At 45.6% G+C, this 20,312-nt stretch overlaps 1 protein-coding gene across 1 annotated transcript in view; it reads left to right on the top strand.

Moving 5' to 3' along the window:
* The window catches only part of NPEPPS (aminopeptidase puromycin sensitive), a gene marked incomplete at its 5' end in the record, with an annotated part of 38,209 nt that extends 26,628 nt beyond the window's left edge, over positions 1–11,581 (top strand). The window contains 13 exons of the mRNA XM_082010783.1: positions 43–147; positions 432–492; positions 1,318–1,427; positions 2,060–2,123; positions 2,741–2,880; positions 4,392–4,526; positions 5,912–6,131; positions 6,771–6,913; positions 7,675–7,731; positions 8,222–8,329; positions 8,591–8,746; positions 8,854–8,901; positions 10,786–11,581. Of these exons, the coding sequence (XP_081866909.1) occupies positions 43–147; positions 432–492; positions 1,318–1,427; positions 2,060–2,123; positions 2,741–2,880; positions 4,392–4,526; positions 5,912–6,131; positions 6,771–6,913; positions 7,675–7,731; positions 8,222–8,329; positions 8,591–8,746; positions 8,854–8,901; positions 10,786–10,938 (1,500 nt within the window). The 3' untranslated portion in view covers positions 10,939–11,581. The remainder of the gene's footprint in view (positions 1–42; positions 148–431; positions 493–1,317; positions 1,428–2,059; positions 2,124–2,740; positions 2,881–4,391; positions 4,527–5,911; positions 6,132–6,770; positions 6,914–7,674; positions 7,732–8,221; positions 8,330–8,590; positions 8,747–8,853; positions 8,902–10,785) is intronic.
* Positions 11,582–20,312: the final 8,731 nt, after the last annotated feature.

The raw sequence follows: 20,312 nt of genomic DNA, 5'->3' as shown, positions 1-20,312 counted from the left end.
AGTTAAAGTTGTTCTCACTGTTAATTATCCTGTTTACTACAGGTTAGTGTTGGCCATCCCTCCGAAGTAGATGAAATATTCGATGCTATTTCTTACAGCAAGGGAGCATCTGTAATCCGAATGCTACATGACTACATTGGTGATGAGGTAAAAAGATTGTTGTTAAAAAAACAAATGTAGATTGTCAAATCTTTTTACAGTTAAAAATACAGATTTAAAAAATATTTAAATCTGTGTATTCTGTATTTTGATACTTTTTTACGATTTGTATTTGGGCTCTATGACATAGTGGGAAAATGCGGAAGGAGTTACAGATGTACATACTGATCCTAAGATTCCATGGCCGATTCTTGAATATAAATGCAGCACAGAGGGAGGATAGGAGGGACCTCTGTTCTGGTGCCATTACATATTCAATTGTATGTTCCCAGGACTTTCGGAAAGGAATGAATTTATACTTAACGAAGTTCCAGCAGAAGAATGCCGCTACAGGTAACTGGTGGTTATTATATGCTTAAGAAAAGTGATTTCTGGAGACAAAATTTTTAGTGCCAAAGTGACGGATTCTTAAACAGCTGTGTTTTCCACCGGAGATAACTGAAATGCAAAGCAAAATAATTGCTTGTTTCCGGTTCCGTACAATGTGTCCCCTGCACAGCCAGAATTCGGCATCCTCAAGGGGTTCTCTATCTCAGGAGTGTGTGGCTGAGGTAATCTGAAAGGGCTGCATTTACCGTTGATAACCACATCTGCGTAGTAATCTAATTTAGAAATAGAGTATGTTGATTTGCCAAGTAAGCCTTTTGCAAGCTTCCTTTTGCAGTATTGATTGCATGTGTGATTAAACAGTTCAAAGTCTTGTCTAACATCTCACAGCGCTTTCTTTACCGAAACCTTTTTTTGTGTATTAGGCATAAATGTGGAAGTGGAACATCATGCTCTATCAGCCAAAACCAGTCCATGTCGTTCGGTCAGCTCTTTTGGCAGAATATATGAAAAACCTAAGGAAAAGATTCTTCTATTTACCATGTTGAATATTTAATGCTCGTTTTTATTATACTTTATCACAATGTTTATTGATTGCAATTGTTCTAGTAGCAAAGAAGCTTTATTCTCCCCTCTCTACTCCACAAGCGGTTTAAACTATTTCCTTTTTATTGCCTAGCGTATGTTACAATTTGATAAAAACACAACCCAAAACACGAAGGGCAAACCAGACAAATACAGTCTCCCAGCCTCCAGTGCCCATATAGTGTCCTTAATAGTATCTGACATGTCAAGACTCTGGGAGTCCTTAGTCAGACTTTTCTTCTGCAGAGGACCTCTGGGAAAGCCTGGAAAAAGCTAGTGGTAAACCTATTGCTGCTGTGATGAATACATGGACCAAACAGATGGGATTTCCGCTCATTTATGTGGAAGCTGAACAGGTAAATAGAACTGTGTGTTTTTCAGCACTTCAGATCAGAAGTTCTGCCTTTAACTGTGTTTTAGGATCAAATTTAGTAGCATGCAGTTACTTAAAAAGTTCTGTTTGATCAGGAGGCAGCACAGTGGGTTGCTTTGTTCAGGGACAAATCTGTTTCTGAAGGGAGGGGAAGTGCAGCTCACTTGAGGAACCCGCTGCAAAGTGATCCGGAGTTATTCCACAAGCGCTCTAGGTCATGTGCTTGGAGTTTGCTGACATAGCCCATTTGCTCTTTGTGTGCGAAATGTGTGTTGGGGGAGGGAGTATCTGACTTAGCTCCCCTTGCCGCACGTTTTTCACTCCAGTTTAATTATGCTTATTCTACAAGATTGCAGGGTGAGTGAGGATTACTGGCTGGAAGGTGAAGTCAGACAACAAATTCAAATGAGAAATAGGGCACGTTATGTTTTAACAGTAACGGTGATTAATGTATTGGAATGATTCTTGAGGTAGCTCCTTTCTCTGGAGGAGAATACAAGTGATTCCATTTAACAGAGGGCACATGAATGTGTTGTGATATACAGAAGCTGAGATTAGATGTCTGATAATTCCTTTCTCTCTCTTGCTTTTTCTTTTTTTTTTTTTTCCTCTCAGCAAGAAGACGACAAAGTGTTGAAGTTAATCCAGAAGAAATTCTGTGCCAGTGGACCCTATACTGGTAAGATGAGTGCTAAGAGCGAGAGTGGAGTGTTTGTTGCTTTCCATGCAATGGTGGCAATTTTGAGAGATGAAACGAGCTGCACTGCAGAGCAGGCAGGTGCTCTGCTTGGGTTCAGGTGTTTTAAGCATTTGTTAAAACTTAGAAAAATCTAAGTTTGAGTGTTCTCACACACGTGGTTTCCATGTTCTCCTTGCATGGAGAACAGCATTCATCTGCAGTCCTTGGTTCAGTTTTCATTCTGAGATGCATTTCTTCTGATGTCCGGTTTAAGGCCAGTGCTGCTACCTGAGAAGCTCTGTAAGCTGGTGGTTTTTCAGTAGTGCTGAAATAAAAATACCTCATATGGAAGCCAGCTCTATCTTAAGGCACAGATTCCACCCATCTTCTGTGCTTATGGAAATTGAAATGTTTGGCTTGAAGGGTGATTTAGAGATTCTTGGTTTTTAACTCTAGAACTGCTGTTTTCCTTCAGACTTGTGCCCTTTTAGATTTAAATTTAGGTAGCCTGGCTTAAACTGCTGCTGAAACTTGTTTGAACATCAGGCAGAGTTTCTCAGTGTTGTGTACATACTTTTTTTTCCTTAGGCCTTCCTTTTTACTCTTTCTTCTTTTAGGGGAGGATTTCCCCATGTGGATGGTCCCCATAAGTATTTGTACAAGTGATGACCCCACCTGTGCCAAAATGCAAATATTGATGGACAAACCAGAGCTCACCTTGGTTTTGAAAGACATCAAACCAGACCAGTGGGTGAAGGTGAGTTGTCACAAAGGAGAACATATTACCTGTTGATTGTCACTATAATGCTCCCTTGCATTTTCTTTTCCTCTTCTTTTTTTTTCTTCTCCCCTTGCAGTCTTGTATTTCTGATGGAGGGGGCCTCTGTGTGCTGCGGTTGAATGTTGGCTCCTCTCTATAGTGGTTGCTTAGTCCTTTGCCTTCCAAGAGTAGTCTAGACAATGTAAACCTGAACCATTTAGGAGTCCGAGCCTGGAAAAACAGTGTGCAATTAGAGGCGGCTTTTGGGTTGAAATGTGGTGGCTTTTTTGGTATCCCATGGCAACTGCAGTTTAGTTAAAGCAAAAACAGTCCTGTTTATCTTTCATTAGTGTGAAGGTTTTCTACTGGCTATTGCCAGACAAGTACAAATCTGGAAGTGAAAAAATTCACTGTTGTGGTCTCCTGCAGACACCAGTCAAACTGAATTTAAAAATTGAAAGATAGCAACTGGCTGGGACTATTGCTGTAGGAACTACTGAGGTGGAAGAGTAATTGTTTCTAAGCTGGAGCTGTACTCTGAGAGGTGACTCCATGAAATAATATTAAGGGTTACTCTCTTTTTTTAATATTAATCAAATCTTCCTATTTATCTAAGATGGGCATTCCAGCTGTCAGGCCTGTGTATTCTCTTGAATCACCGTATCTGTCTGGGTCCTCCCCGGTAGTAGGGAAGGGAGTGAAATGAATGAGCAACTCTGAAAATGCCCTGTCCTAAATGAGGGTAAAGTTTGATATTTCTGCCTGAGAAGGCAACAGTCCAGCTCAGTCCAAGGCGAATTCGTGGGACTGCTGGCTGCAAAGGTTGTCAGTCTGTGAGGTTTTCAGTTGGTGCCATAGTCCTGAGGACTGGCAACTGGACTGACCAAAAATCATAGCAGCGGCAAAGGGGGCGACTTCCTGATGAGCTCAGCAATGTTTTTGGTTTATGCCAGGTACTGTTGTTCAACCAACCACAATATTTGACCATCTACACTAAAATTGTAGTAGGTAGCAGCGTGTAGTCGATATAGTTCATCAAGGTTACAGACCGTGACTTGCTTGTACGCTGGGCAGAGGTGTTTACGCACCTTAAGAAAATGGTTCTCTATCAAAAATGAATGGAGCAGGTTGTGGGAGAGAGGTTACAAATGTTAAGATCCTAGCACCTTCAGTCTCTTGCATTGTATCTTCTAAGTGCATGACTACTCTTACTTTAGTTAGGAGTTACCCCTAAAGAGAAGTTTCTCTTTTCTCCTTGCTCCTAGTTCTAGCTCTAGCCTCTGTTTCTTTATGTCAGCTCTCTCATCTTCTATACCTCTTAGTGAGCCTTTCTTCTCTGAAATCTTAAGTCTTTCTCGCTTGTTTATGGTTGGTTTTTTCTTTTCATTCAACCGATAGTGACTGACTTCTCTGAGCTGTGATGCTTTGAGAAATTTCTAGTCGTTCAAAAATAAAAAGCATTTCCTTATTTGTTCCTTTTAACTTTTTAATCTTTTGCTACATTTCAGTTAAACCTTGGAACAGTAGGGTTTTACCGTACTCAGTATAGCCCTGACATGCTGGAGAGTTTAATACCGGCGATCAAAGACCTCTCCCTACCCCCTGTGGACAGGCTTGGCCTGCAGAATGATCTCTTCTCTCTGGTAAGCAATCCTTTGCTATTCTGTTTAATAATGAGAGCTACAGGAACTGCAGAAATCTGTGTCTGAAGAGTCAGTCTCAGTTTCTGGAGGCAAAGTGCCTTTGGGATTACTGCATACATCTAGCTATTAATTAGCTTGACAAGTTCTAACTTGTATTATAAGACTTAAACCCTATAGCAGTCTGTCTATAACTCCTGTTGTACTGTTCTCTGTAGGGGTGTATTATAGTATAGGGGTTTTTTACACAACTTTTTTGAGAACTTGCTTTCTTTTAACTCAGCAAAATAAGGACATTTTAATGATTCCGTTAATGACTTTATGAAATACTATCAGCACTATGTGCTTTATTCAGTTGGTCTTGTTAAAACTGTCCTGCACTGGAGGACATGGCTGTTGGGGACTCTTACTGTTTTTTAAATACGGGATTACACACAAAGCAGGTGTTGCTAGCTCTGAACAATTAGTTGCTGTACACTGTATTTCAGATTGCACTTTCTTATTTTTGCTAGTCAGCAAGTATGTGGAAACTTTTAAAAATGTGGGTTTGATACCCTGCTTGTGTAGCTTCAAAGCTTGTAACTTCAAACGTAGGCTGAGTCATTTCCCAAATATTGCAAGAGCAATGGGACCAAAAAAAAAGAGCAAATAATACACGTAGGAACATTGTGTTAGACTCCTATTTAGGTTTAACTTTTAATTGTGTTTTTATCATAGGTGAATATAGCTTAGAGAATAAAAATTGATCTTCATCCCTTTTCTGGTACCATAAATTACTGGTCTGGTTCCAGATTAACAAAAATCTGAACAACCTGGTTGGAGATACCTACTGTAGGTATTATCAACTGCACTAAGCATAGAAGTGTTTTTTGTGACACTGTGAAGCGGTTAATATAAAATTTGCCTGCCAGAGGTGGAAAGGCAGTACTTCTTGTGCTAATTCACAGGAAGCAGGAAACAAAAATTACTTCTGCAGTTTTTCTCTAAGTCTTTATAGTTTTTGGTTAAAATAAGATTTTTGGTGGTGTAGTATCTGACTGAGAATAACTCTGGGGGTTTGCTTTTCTTGCCAGCATTGCTGCAATTTTGTTAAGTCACTTAATCTCCTTGTCTGTTTCTTGTTTGCAAAATGTGCTTATAATTATATAGCTGTCTCCTCGTAAAGTGCTTACCTGTGTATAAAAAAGCATTGTGTGCCGTGAGCAGACAGCTAAGGTGCTCTGACTGGTGTTAACTCACCTTGGCAGAGCCCCACAACAGAGAAAATGTAGTTTATGTGCAGTCTGTGCAAACTGAATAGGGACAACTGTAAAAATAATGTAAGGAGCTATTAAAACATCTTAATTCTGTTTGGAAATAAGATTAATCTGTGTCTTTTCCTCTTCCAGGCCCGAGCTGGAATCATTAGCACTGTAGAGGTTCTAAAAGTCATGGAAGCTTTTGTGAATGAGCCCAATTATACTGTCTGGAGCGACCTCAGCTGTAACCTGGGGATCCTCTCAACTCTCTTGTCCCACACAGACTTCTATGAGGAAATCCAGGTGTTCGTGAAGGATGTCTTTTCACCAATAGGGGAGAGACTGGGATGGGACCCCAAACCTGGAGAGGGTAGGAAACTTATGCCGTGAAATCCAGTAGTGGTTTTGGAAAACTCGTGTAAATAAAGCCCTCAAGATTTTGGGAAAGGGGAGAGAAGGAAGGAAGAGGAGTCTGCAGTAGGCGTTCGGGGGTATTTTTATACTTAAAAACAGACAGACAAACACAAAACCCCAAAACAACCCTCCCTTATCAGGCACCAGTTAAAATGGTAAACTTTTCCCTACCTGGTCACTGACTGATAAAAATTCCCTGCTCTAGCTTTGCGTCTGTTGGAGTGCATGAAACTTATTAGACTACAAGGATGGAAAGCCATGTACATGCATGTACTTGTCCTAGTCAGTCCTGTTGTAGATGCAAATGGTTAATATTACTGACTTGGCTCAGGTTACAGGCCTAGCCTGTTGTATTTGGGCTGGAATCATCTTCTCCTGACCCTCTTGCCATAAAAAAAAAACCCACCAACGTATTCTCCAGTTGGCATCAAGGATAGTGAGAAAAGGCCTAGTTTCTTTAGATATCCTCAAGCGTGTGGAAGGGTTGTTACACAACTCTGCCCTGATCAGTCTAGGTAGAAGAACAGTTAAATTAATTGCTGAATTGTGTCTCCAAATAATGTTTTTTTTCCCCCCCCCTCCTATCACTCATTAGGTCATCTAGATGCCCTTCTGAGAGGTCTGGTTTTGGGCAAACTAGGAAAAGCTGGGCACAAGGCAACATTAGAAGAAGCCCGACGCCGATTTAAGGACCATGTGGAAGGAAAACATATACTGTCAGCTGATCTGAGGAGTCCTGTAGGTTATTGTAAATTTTGGTTCCCAAAAGACTGTCCCCGCTCACTTAGCACTGTGCGCACTGAACTCTTGTATTTCCAAGAATAGGGAGGTTAGAGGAAACCAGTGTCAAGGTTTGAGAACAACTGGTTTTGGCAGAGGTGGTGGGAGCTTGAATAAGTCCAGTTATGAAGAAAATGATACTGGGAAGCATGGTACAAACATCCCTGTGTTTCCTGAATCAAGTAAGCCTCGTCTATCATGGCCAATACTTAGTCATAACTAATAAGCTCAGCTGTACCCACATTAACTGCCACAGTACAACTCTGGCTCTAGATTGTGTTGGCTTTCGGGTTTTGAAGACTATTCAAGTGCAGTGCTGAACCTGAGCTGACCAGCCTACGTCCTCCAGGTTTAAAAGCCCTGTGGTAAACTGCAGGAATCGTGGAAGAGGTGTCAGCTTGGCCCTGCAGAGCACAAAGTCTAACTGTGGCACATATGGATTGAGTGTATGTGGAGTACTTACTAGCTAGGTGTTGCGTGGTACAAAGATTTCTTGTTCTGGTGTGTTGCGGTAGTTGAAATTACCAAAATTATGCTGAAATTGAGGAAGACATAAAGGAGTTGATGCATCTTTCAAATCCAGTCTTAAAACATAGAAGGGATCAGTGCTGGTATCGTCCAGATCTGTCTGAAACCTAACCCAAATATGTAGAAATTGATTGTTGCATTTCAAAAAGTGTGGGTTTTGAAGGACCTTCCTTGTTTATGCTCTATCTTAGGTATATGTAACTATTTTGAAGCACGGAGATAGTACTGCTTTAGACACTATGCTGAAGGTGAGTGCACGTTCTGTTGTTAACACTGCCAGCTTATGCAATGAAAAACTAAATATTCCACCCTGCAAGTTCCTCTAAGATGTAGTTTATCGGCACACAGGCTCAATCCGATGTTTTACAGATGAGGTGAACTCTGGGGCTTCATTATGGTGTTCCTTGGTCCGTGTGTAGTGTGAAATTGCCACCTAGTGGATTGTTGCATCGCTCGCTTTAGGATTATTTTGCATTGCTTGGAGGCATGGTCCTGCTTGACCTTATATAAACAGTGGTGAAGATCAGTTTATTATTAATGGTATTTTCTGCTGGTGTACGTGTAATGAGGTGCGTAAGGTGGATAGCTGCAGGGCGATTCACGAACAAGTTCAATTTGTCACATATTAGGCTTGAAGACTAATCTAGCGGCTCTGGCGTATGCAGCAAGTTCAGTAGTGCTAGGTAAGAAGTCAGCATTTAATACCATGCGCTAATATTATTCACTTTGGCTTTGAAGCTTCACAAGCAAGCAGACATGCAGGAGGAGAAGAACCGAATTGAACGAGTTCTTGGAGCCATCTCTCAACCAGAACTGATTCAAAAAGTTCTCACCTTTGCACTTTCAGTAAGTTATTGGCAAAGCTGCCGCTTCCTTACCTCGTGAGAATGACAAGTGCGTTAAGAGCACTCGGTGATAAAGCACTGTGTGCATATAACGCGCTAGAGTAGGAGGAATAGTCTTAACAATTAAGTCTGAGTTGTATCTTAAAGTTTGTGGGGGAGGAAAAAAGCTATCGTTGATAGATTCAGCGTAGAAACGCATAAAGCCAACGTGCTCTGTTTGTTGAAACAGTCTTCAATACTTGTCTACATTTTCATCTTCAAGGAAGAGGTACGTCCCCAGGACACGGTATCTGTTATTGGTGGAGTAGCTGGAGGCAGCAAGCAGGGGAGGAAAGCTGCTTGGAAATTTGTAAGGGACAACTGGGAGGAACTTTATAATCGATACCAAGGTGGATTCTTAATATCCAGACTAATAAAGGTATGTGCAGCTCTGAGAAAAGTCTTGTTCACATACATGACTAAAACTAAACTGTTACATTTGAAATGCTAGATGCTTACCCTCGGTTAATATTTTTTTTCCTTCAGCTAACAGTGGATGGATTTGCAAATGATAAAATGGCTGCAGAAGTTAAGGTAAGAAATTTTAATTAAAGTAGTGATTAAGTTCATCTGTGACAAATGTTGTATGCTCTAGACTGTAGGCACCTGGTAGAAGAACCATGAGTTTCTAGGTGGCTTTTGCTTTTGAACTGGGGCTCTGCTTCTGACTATTCTGACTGTTGCCTAGTCCCCAAATTGCACTGCTTTAGGTTGAGTTATTTTATTGAAACGTCTTAAATGAGCAATGTCCAACTTCTAGTGATTTCTATGTCGTTAGCTTCACTCACTGAAACTTTTTATAAAATCCAGCACAGTTTGTGGCGGTGGTTTTGAGATGCCCCGAAAGACCTTTAAAGATCGCTCTATCAAAATCTGTAGTTGTTACAACTCCCACAGTACGCTGAGACTTGCACCAGCACTTTGTTCCTCCCCAGACTGATAACGGCACACTTGGGGCTGACTGCGTTAGCACCTAGAGACTCCTGGGGGAATTAACACGGGAGAAATTGGCTAAATTCCATACCAGAAGTCCCAAGTTTTATGTGGTCATTTGTGCTGTGTACTAAGAGCAAGGCTTTGATGCAAGGCAGATTAATGTGTTTGCGGAGAGTCTGTCCTGAAGTTGGTGGCTCAAGGTGATGTGATTTCGTTACTGGACTCGAGCATCTCCTCTGACTTGGGAGTGTAGGCGCTGGTCTTGGTAGTGTTTTAAAAATGCGTGTAGGTTTTATTATTTATGCTGTGCCCGTACTTTTACAGGGACTCCTTCTTGGAAGAAGAAACTTAAAAATATGGCCCTTAATTATCACTTTCCTGTTAGGAGAACGCTCAGGAAGAATTCTTATTTCAGAGATATGCTGAGCCATGAGCTCTATCTTTTTTTTTATCATCTAATGATCTCTTCTTAGAAAAGATTTAGTAGCATAAGTGATTCTACAGAGAAATCGTGCACTACAGTTAATTTTTTCTTAAAGAACACTCTCCAATACATTCACCAGATCACCCATAACTGAATCATAACTACTTTCTAAGAGAACTTCCTGTGACTATACCTAGCTTTTAGCTGGAGTACTTAATGTGTCTGAGTCTCGATGTCGCCTTGTAGCGTACATTAGTGTGAGGGGGTCTGCCAAATACTGGGAAAAGCCTGCTTGTGTGAAGACGGGGGATGACTCCCGGCTATGCCAGCTTATTGTACCCCTTAACCAACTGTAAAGCGCACGGTCACAGCGGCCTCTGGGGCAGTTGCTTCAGCTATTTGCAGGGGATCGATGTTGTTGGTTCTGGAGGAAGAAATGTGAGAATATTCAGCAAAAGTCTTGAGTGCTGCTTGGTGCTTGGAGGTCATTATGCCGCTTGGAGAGAGGCCTAGGTAGAGTGCTAAGAAATCTGATAGCTAGACAAGTGCTTTTGCAAAATGGCCTTAGGCTTTTGTTAGTGTCTTCTTCCAAGTATCCAGAAATACACACTTGATCTGCTGCTCATGTGTTGCCTCCCAATGAGAGACTGAATTCACCTCTTCAAGTGCTGCTCGCTGTCCCTGGCAGCGAGGACGAGGCAGGACAGGAGGCAGCTTTTGGGCTAGTTCGTAGAAATGCTACCGTGGCTTTCCTTTAGCAGAGACATGGAAGCGTTTTGCTGTTCCCGCTCTGTACTTGGGATTACACATCTTGCAAACTCAGCAAGCACCCTGCAATTTTTTTCAGTGTCTGTGATGTTGGTGGGAGCAGATAGCGTGAACTGTAGTCAGGCAAGAAACATCATTCACAAAAGCATTTCTATATAACCTAAGGTATTTGGCGACTTAAAAATATAATCTTGTCTGTGCCTGTTCATACCCGTATTTGGCGACTTAAAAATATAATCTTGTCTGTGCCCGTTCATACCCTTATGGATGGTTGTGTGCTTTTTATACAGGCCTTCTTTGAGAGCCACCCAGCTCCATCGGCAGAACGCACTGTCCAGCAGTGCTGTGAAAATATTCTGCTGAATGCAGCTTGGCTGAAGCGGGACGCCGAGAACATCCACCAATATTTTCTGCAGCGCAAAGCCCCACCAGCCATGGTGTGAATCTGTGCATGCCACTGCTGCAGTCCTGCTGCCGCCTCATGGGGAGAGGGAGGAGCTACCCAACAGCTGATTCATATGCCAAGAATTTGGAGTCTTTTTCTCAAACCAATGGGGATTGGACAATGAATGTAGTTAACTGGTTCCTGCTCACACTCCAGATTTAAATTCTATTAAAATTATCAGCAATTCAGCAAAAAAAAAAAAAAGAGAGAAAAAAATCTGTAAATATGATAGTAATAAAATAGAGCATAACAAAACTGTGAAACTTCCTCAAGCCTTGTCAGTGGTTAAAATATTTAACACCCCCCTCCTGACACTCTTATTGACAGATGTTCTGTTTTTTACACCCTCCCCCAGCCCTCCCCAAAAAAAGGAAACCAGTGGTTTCTAGGTCAGTGGAATTTTGTGGAGAGTCTGGGGCAGGAATGGGTTAATGCCTCTGAGCGTTGTGTGGAACAGGTCACTCGGAAAGGCAGGTAGCTGGTATAACATAGAGTCTGTGCATCATTCTAAGCGCAAGGTTTTGGGGAGATGTTCCTGCAACCCCCCCCAATCCAAGGATAGTAGGTTCCCTCCCTTTTGTGTTACCTCTCGGCAAAAATAAAAACGTTCTGTTGCTCTTCGGTTTTTCTCCTTGGTTCCACTTGCTGATGTCCTTCTTAGAGATAACGGAATTGTAAGGAAACATCTTTCATAGCCACATTAAATAAGAGAAAGATTCATGCAATTTATTTTTTTCTTACTAAATTGCACCCTCAAAATGCATGCAAATGAGGAGATAACTACTGTGTGACTGGTTCTCCTGGCTGCTGTTTAGGGCAGGTCTCTTCTGTTAAGACACCGTTACTTGTCTAAAAGATCCAGCTTGTTAAACCTCCTCACGGCCGTAGCAACACTAGCTTTTCGTTCCTTTCTGTGATGTTGACGGTAATTTGATTCAGAAGCCTTAAATTAGTGATGACTGGCGTGATGATGAAGTCTAAGCTGTGTGCCATCATTTACTTCACAAAGCAGCGTGGTCTACTAACCAGACACAACACCCTCTAATACGAAGGTTGGAGTTCCATATATATTTTTTTCTTTCTTTAACAGGAATTCGTATTTGGTGTGGCTTAACTGTATTTCAGAAGGTCATCAGACTAACTGTCAGACTGCTTCCCTGAAACATTTTTGTGCTATTGTTTAAAAAAAAAAAAATTTAAAACAGTTGGCGTTAATAAAAATGTCAATGTGAAATTCATGTCCTGATCTTGTGTTCTGTTTGAAGCCTGAAAGAGTGTTGCTGCTTTCAAAGGACCTAAACCTCTGAGGGAACGGCAGAGGTCATGTGTCGATGGCGACTTTGACCCAAGGAAACCCTTGTTCTCAGCTTCTCCTCTTCTGCTATCAGTGCTAGGTCTTAGGGCAGCTGAATGAGCACATGCCGTACTGGTCGTAAGTAGATCTCGTGCCATTTGAATAAAGATTGTGGTCAAGCACTGAAGAACTAACCAGAACAGAATTTGCAAGGGAAAGGAAAGGGGGGGGGGGGGAGGAAGGTGAGTAAGCGAATTTCTGTTAAACAAACACCTGAAAAACTGAGCGACTCTGCAAGAGGGAATAGTATTGTGCAAGTGCTGCTGATGCCAACCACGATGCGCCAGGGCAGGGATACACACCAGAAACGGGCAAGTTCATAGTTGGTGGAGGTGCAGTGCCCTCGATACAGGTTGGTATCCCTAGGGCTAGTGTGGCGGCATGGCCAGAAATGAGACCGAAACAGGAATTCTGTTTGCCCTGAGTCATATCTGTTAACTTGACTGATGTTTTTTCCTGCTGTCAGCACTGCAGAGCCAATGTAATTTCAGAAGAGTAAGCTGGTTTCTCTTCTGCTTCTTGCACATTGACAAAATAACATGCAAAGTTGTGATTCCAGCATGACTGGCGATGTATGAAATGAGAAGTACTGTAGCTGCAAGTTGAGGTGATCTTGTTTTGACTTTAAACAATGCAAATGACATGCAAGCAGTTGAAGGAGAGTGACAAAAATAACAAGCTTGTGGTCAGTGAGCAAACTGAATAGTCTCAGCAGACCGACTAGTCGTAGTCTTTTCTGCATGCAAAGAAAGTAGATTTTAATTCTTCATGAAAGTAAGTTAATATGAAATATGAAACAATATGATTTTTTTTTTCCATTGGAGACAAACTGATGCTTAGGAGAGGGTCAGGGCAAGAACAGCAAGAGTTATTGTGGATGAAGAGATGAAATGGGGCTCGCCTGATGATTAGTGAGGATATTGCCCTTCAGAATTGAGTGTATTCCTAGGGCTGTTGAGGGTGCAGTGTCCCAGCACACATCAGGGATACCTAAATGATACAGAAGCTAGCTTTTAACAAGGGCTGCACTGTATGTATTCAAGTTCAACACGGTTGAAGAAGCCTTGATATATTCTTTCTTCCCTCTCGGGCAGTTTCACTGGTTTGTGTCTCAAATCTTAGATGAAGACCTAAACTATAGGTAGGTAAAAAGTCCTTTATTCCTAGTACAGGCTTATAATGGAAATAAAAGCAATACAAGTTTTCCCAGCAGCAGAAGGAGGAGTTGTCTCCATGTCTCTTCTGTCGCTCTCGGGTGTAACGCGATAGTCCTGCGGGATGAGTCCCACTGATGGAGTGATGACAAAAATCTGCATCGATTCTTGCTCACAAAAACATTGGGATGAAAATCTCCTTCAGTGTCTGGAACAGAAAGGTTTTCTTAACGATTAAACTTAGTGAATGCACCCACTTCTTCACTGAGGGGGTGGTCAGTCACTGGAACAGGCTCCCAGGGAAGTGGTCAGGGCACCAAGCCTGTCAAGAGTTCAAGGAGCAACTGGGCGATGCTCTTGGTCATGTGGTTTAGTTTTAGGTAGTCCTGTGAGAAGCAGGGAGTTGGACTCAATAATCCTTCCAACTTGAGCTATTCTGTGATGCTATGATTTGTTGCTCCTTTAACTTCCTTTTTTGATACAGGACTAGTACCTGGCTTTAATCTTGGCATTTACAAGTAACCAACCTTGTCTTTTTGCCTTCCATTTGCCTCCCTGTGTCCCCTCCAACAAAACCACAAAAAGCTGTCCTTAGTGAGCACCCTCCTGCCTAGGAGGCTGCAGAGTTGGTCCAAAATAAACGGCGTTACTTTGCCCTTCTCTTGTTCTTCACAGTTTCAGGTAAACTTACGGAAACAGTACTTCTTGCAGACCTCACTTTTGGTTTCTGCTGCAGACAGGTTGGCCGTGCTGTGGCCAAGATACTGCCTTGCCATAAAGATGCCCCTTTTCAAGAAGTAGGAGCTTGGTTCCTGCTGAGGTGGAACGTCGGTCTGATAAAACATGGATTGATACAGCCAGGTTGGAAGTCAGGCTTTTGCCTAGCAAGCTGTCTCAGTGCTGCGCCAAAGCCGCTCGCTCGAATTTCAGGTGACCAGGCGTGGGACGGCTGCTGCCCGTACTGCAGGGGCTGCTTCCTGCTCACCTGTGGACTGAGGCAGCGGTTTATGAAGAAAAATTTATCAAAGCAACATAAATTACTTGGTCTTGAGCAGAGGATGCATGAGCGATTTGTTCAACGTTCTTTCAGCCTTGAGATGAAAGAGTTAATCCATATTTTATAAACCCTTTCTGAAACGACTCCGTGCTGCAGATTGTTGGGGGCTTGGAGGAAGGTGGCATGGTTGGAGGATAGTTCATTTTTTACCTGTCCTGTTTTTAAATTGTCTCCCTAATCATCTTGCATTGCTCGTGATTAGATACAGCAGGCTTGGCTAGGTGAATCTTCAGTTTGAGATGTGTCCTTTTTTTTTCTACCCCATCAGCTTTAGATAATTAAATCTGAGTTTTAAGGAAATCTCAACATGTTCATTTGATCGCTTTCCTATTACAAAAATAATGAAAGTAGTTGAAATTTAGTCAGTGTCGGTTGCGACTGGAAGCTGATACTGAGCCAGTGTGGAATGGTCAGGCACCTGCACTGCGTTTGGTCCCACGACACCGAAACGCTGAGCTTCAAATAAGCTGGAAATGGAGTTTTTAAAATTATTTTTGGGAACGCTTACGGTGGGTGGAGGACTGGTGGCCTCCTGCCCTGCCGTTGCTGACGCAGATCCAGTCCTGCCGCTGACACAGCCAGGTTTGCTTGGAAAAGCCCCCTCTGTTTAAAAAAAAAATAATCGCACGTGTGAACTCTCCAGAGCAGCTTGGAAAAGGCGAGTTTTGTAATAACGAAAATATACATTCCTATATATGGTCATTGCTTTGATATTTGCAAGACTCACATGTGGGATAGAATAATATTTAATCTGTCAGGGAAAAAGGCATAAGCTTGCCAAGCGGATGTGGAATTAGCTTGGAAAGAAAGTTTCAGAATCCGGTTTACTCTCCAAAAATACCCAGATTTTGGACCAAAACTTTATCTAGCATAAGTGTAACTGCAGCATCTGGAAAGATGTATTATCTGCTTCCCCAAATGCCAGGGCCTTTTCACAAACATACTTGTGTTAAGAATGTGCTCCGTATTTTATATCGTAGTAAAATTAAATGGCATACAGGGAAAAAAAAAAAGCTTGTGAAGCCTTTGAAAAGCAGTCAAAAACCCTCAGCAAAACCCTGAACTTGACTTCCCAAATCCTCCTCTAACATGTACGTACTTGTTTCTGTACAGGGTCATGAGATGCAGTGGGATCTCGGTGTCACCCACCGTTGATGTCCCTGTGACTAGCTGTTACATCACTGTTTCAGAGACTTTACACCCATGTTCTGCTAAAGGTACCTTAGCCCACGCAAAACACTCGTACGAGTGAAGATGCTCCGTGACGGGCGATGGACAAAGGCGGCGTGGCCACCGGGATCGGGACGTGGCTCACGGCAGCCGAAGGATTGATACCGACTTGAGTGAAGCCCACTTTTAGTGCGGATTCTGGTCAGTGAAGGAGCATCATGTGTGGCTTGTCCTTCGGTGACGATGTCAAGCTGAGCATCCTTCCACCCCAGTGAAGGAAGGACCAAGCGGTAACAAGCGATCATCAAAAATCAGGCTGAGCGTGGCTGAGCTGTGGCTGGCTCAGCGAGCTCCATTTGGGCTCTCTCAGACTTTCAATACAGGAGAGCTCAATTTGCTGTGCTAAATTTGTGGTATAAGGTTAGAACTATTCACGTTCCAGTGAAAATGTGCAGGGAAAATACACCTCCGTGCCAAAACTCGGAGCCAAAGAGGATAGTGTGCTGTGCTCCGCTGTAGTTTTTTTCACTGGGTGGATATTGTGGACTCATTAACTTTTCTTTTACAGGGACACAAACCAGGAAAGAAAAGTGAGCTTATTTTAAGACTGAACATAACCAAAGTGCTTGGAAATCATTCCCTCCAAGCAAGGAAGACCAGGTGAGTGTCTCTGTTCAACTGTGTGTAACTTAGTCATCTGTGCCAGCTGGATTTCGTCCAGTTTTTTTTCCAAACTGGATTTCATCACCTGTTAGCAGAATGCATCTTCTCTGTGCAGCACGTAAGCCAGCCTTCGGGCTGCTCCGGCGAGGTGAGACGGAGCACACAGAAACCCACCGCGTTGCTGCAATTCGGTGTGAAATGTTGAGCGTTAAGCAGCCTTTAACATTTTGCTTCCCACAGGGGAAGGGCCGCACCTGGTGGACGTGTTGTCCTTCCAGTGCACGTGCTCGTTCTGTAAATAATCTTATTCTGGATTCCTGTGTTAACTTCTTAAACCTGGCATCATCTAAACTCTGCTTGATGTACAGATGTAGAGGTTTCCACTGAACTCCAAGCTCTGGATATATACAAAATCACAGATAGTTTCTGTCCCTTGGAATTTCTCTGTATTTGGGTTTTTCTAAGAAACGTGAAGGTACTGAGCAGCCTCGATAGACTCGGGAAGCGGAACCTGGTCACCGTTCTTGTTCTTAACCACTTCACTTGCCCAAATAACCCCAAGTCCCCTGACTATCTCTAGAATTGTTCCAAAGGTCAGCAGCGTTTCAGCGTTTCTCTCCCAGTTTCTGTAGTCAGTTTAGGAAAGCAGGAGATGATACAAGCCTCTGTAACGTGAATGCTGAGTATGCCATTTATGGCAATGAGGAGAAAAATAGTGCATCTAGCTCAAGTTTACAGCTCTAGCCCAAGCACTGCTGACTCTGCAGTCTCACTCATCCTGATTTTACACTGGGTTTTCAGGCTTTCGTTGCTACTAAGGCCAGATTTGTACAAAATTCTTTAATCCTTCTCTTTCTCCCTGGCTTTCCTATGGGAGCAGTCCCCTGAGAGTCGTCCTGGTCAGCAGCACGGAAGGGTTGTAGCGGTCGGTGAAACTGGACTTGCTGAAGCACGGTGCGCTTCTGGGTGCTGTCCTAACGCTTTGGGGCGGGGAGGGGAAGGGGGAAGCCGTTTGGAGCAGGGCAGCGCTCAGCGAACCCCAGCAAACTGTGTATCAGGCTGCTCCATTCCTGTCCCATCTGCTCCCTGCTGGGGATTAGCTGCAAGAGAGTGAATTTCACCCAATTTCAACCCAAATGCTGCTTGGTGAGTTGACTTTGATCTGCTAGCGGAGGCGTAGGACAGAGCGGCAAAGAGGGCTGTACGCGAAGTGAACTCCATTCCTTCAGGCTGAATAACGTGTCCGTTCTGTTCCGTGAGTCAAGCTGTAAATAGTAATTGGTCTTAAACGAGTCAATGATGTGAACTGTTCGCAACTCTGCCCATCCAAGCTCCTTCGAGGGTGCAGATTTGCCAGGGAGCAGCACCCCTCTCTCTTGCTAGCACCGCGTGCCGTGGTCACGCTGTCAGCGCCTCCGCGTCCTGCGCTCCCTCGCCGTCTTATCTTGGAGATCTCAAAGCTTTGCGGTCCCCAGTGAATGCAGTCCCCGTCCACCTTCCGGGGGGTAGTCTCAGCTTTGTTTTTCCAGCTGGAGTGGCCGAGACATGCAGATGAGACACCCTAAGAACGTGCAACAAGATGATGGCAGCGGGACAAACAGAATTCAAATCCCGATGTCTGGACATTTTTTTAGCCCCTTCTTCCTTGCTTGTAACCGCATTAAACCTGCCGGCGTGATACCTAGCACTCCTCATCCAGAGACCTCAAAGCACTTTACAAAAGAAGCTGATCCGGATTTGCCCCCATTTTAAAATCTGAGACTGAAGGCATAGGTAGACAAAAGAAGTCTTCCGAGATTCTCCCGCAGGCCGCTGGCAAAGGTAGGGACGGCATCTAGGTCTCCTGAGCCCCCGAGTACCGCTCTGTCCCTGTAACCTGAATTTCTTTAGGGGCACGATGAATCTGTTGTGTGTTGCACAGCTGTGGGCGAGACCGCTTCCTCAGCAATGAATACGACCGGTCCTCAGCGGCCAGCACTTGCTTTGCTCTACAGCTTAAGACTTTCCTCGGGCAACAGCTTGTGTTTGTGGGGGGAAGCAGTAGTAGCGCAGGACAGGAAAGCCTGGAGCCATCAAGGATGAGTTAGACTGCTTTTCCCTATCTTCCACTTCCAGCTGGATCGGGGAAGAGAAGCCTGCCCGGGACTTCAGCCCACAGGAGGACGCAGCGGTGGCGATGCCGGCCGCTGGAGGCTGCTCCACGTCTGTGTGTCCTGGGCTTGAGGTGGTCGTGGAGCACCTGCAGCCTAGAAGGTGCTGCTGTGCTCAGGCGTGATCTACCTTTCTTGCAGCTGGTTGATAAATGCAGTTGTTTGCAACTGAAACGAAGGCGCACCTTTAGCTGCAGCAACGCAACGGTCGGGACAGGCCGTCAGGCTGCTGATGTCAACTATTCCCAAATATTCCTTTTCCCCTGCTGCGATCCCCTCAACTTCCCCTCTTCCGCTCATTTACCTGCCCAGAGATGGCCACATTCAACCCGATTCCGTGTCCGGAGCGTGTCCCTTTCCCAGGAAACCAAACCGTACTCCGTGCAAAGAGCGATTAATCTGAGTTCGACTGCCAGGGAAGAGCGGAGCCCGGCGCGGGTCTGCCTGGCGCGGCGCTCGCCTGTCCCAGGGCTCTGCCCCGCGTCCGGGGCGCCAGGTAATCGTCCCTTCTCCCTGCGGCCTTTGGATTTAGCCGCACGGCGCAGCCCGATTGCGTTACTAATTGCTGTCTCCTGGAGCTAGAGCCCTGCCAGTCACAGAGGCTGCCTTTACCTGCTGTGAATTATTCAGCTACACCTTTTTTCTGCCCTTATCCTTTTTTTCAGGTATTTTTCTCCCTTTTTTTTTTTTCTCCCCTAACACCCTGTGGAATTGGGGTCCAGCTTTCGCTGCCCTCGGCTGGGCTGCTCCATCCCCACTTTGGTCAGGCCAGACAGGGGTGCAGAGGGGACCCCCCTGCTCCCCCCCGAGCGGGGAGGACTCGGTGCTATCGCCGACCCCGAGGATCGCGATTCTTTCCTTAAGGAGCGCGAGGGCGGAGTTAAAAAAACCAAAACACCACCAACAAAAAAAAACCAAAACCACAATTCGGTGTGCGGCCCGGTGCCCGGGGCAGTGCAGCAGCCGCCCTGCAGCGTTCAGCAACGGCTACCGGCACCGAGCCGTGCCTGGCAGGGCCGGCTCCTGCGGGACGCCCGCTCCAGCGCGGCTTTCCGGTGCCGCGGCAGGGCAGCCGTCCTCCCCGTATCGCCACCCTCTTTTACACGGTGCTGCGCTGTACTCGCGGCAAGGGCTCCGCTCCCGCTCCCTCCCGGGGCTCCGCTCCCCGATCGCGGCCCAGCACGTGGCTCCCCGCCGGGCCGGCTCCGGCGCCGCAGGAGGCGGCTGCTGCTGCGGACGGAGCCGCCCTCGGGCCCACCGGGCCGAGTGGCGCCGGGAACGGCCGGGACGACGAGGGCGGTGCCGGTGCCCGGTGCCGGTGCCCGGCATGCGCCCCCGCCCGTGGCGCGGCCCCCACGTGGCCGCCCACCCTTAGCGCCGCCGGGGCGCCCTTCCCGGCACCGCCCAATCAACGAGCGCGCCGCCGGAAGCCCCGCCCCTGGCCTTCCTCCCCCGCTGCCCGCCAATGGCCGCGCCCCGGCCACCGCCGCCAATGGGAGCGCGCGCCGCCGGGAGCCGGCAGCCAATGAGAGCGGCGGCGCGGGGCGGCGGGCTGCGGCTGGTATCCCTCCGCCGCCCGCCCCGCTCGGTGTGCGCGCGCGCGCCCTCCCCGCTCGCGCGGCCCTTTTTTCCCTCCGCCGCCCGCAGCAGCAGGAGCCACCGCCGCTGCCCGCCACCCCCGCCCCGCAAGGCCTCCGCGCGGGACCCCTCCCTCGGCCGCGTCCGCGGGGCAGGCCCCGTCTTTCTTCCCTTCCCCTCCCTCCCCTCCTCCGGCCCCGGCCCGCCCCGCTTCCCCCCCTCCCCTCTGCTCGCCGGCGCCGGAGC

The sequence above is a fragment of the Phaethon aethereus genome, assembly GCF_964289735.1.
Source record: "Phaethon aethereus genome assembly, chromosome: 25".
Taxonomy (NCBI): Eukaryota; Metazoa; Chordata; class Aves; order Phaethontiformes; family Phaethontidae; genus Phaethon; species Phaethon aethereus.
The sequence above is the reverse complement of the archived record's forward strand: the minus strand, read 5'-3'. Positions and strand labels throughout refer to the sequence as shown.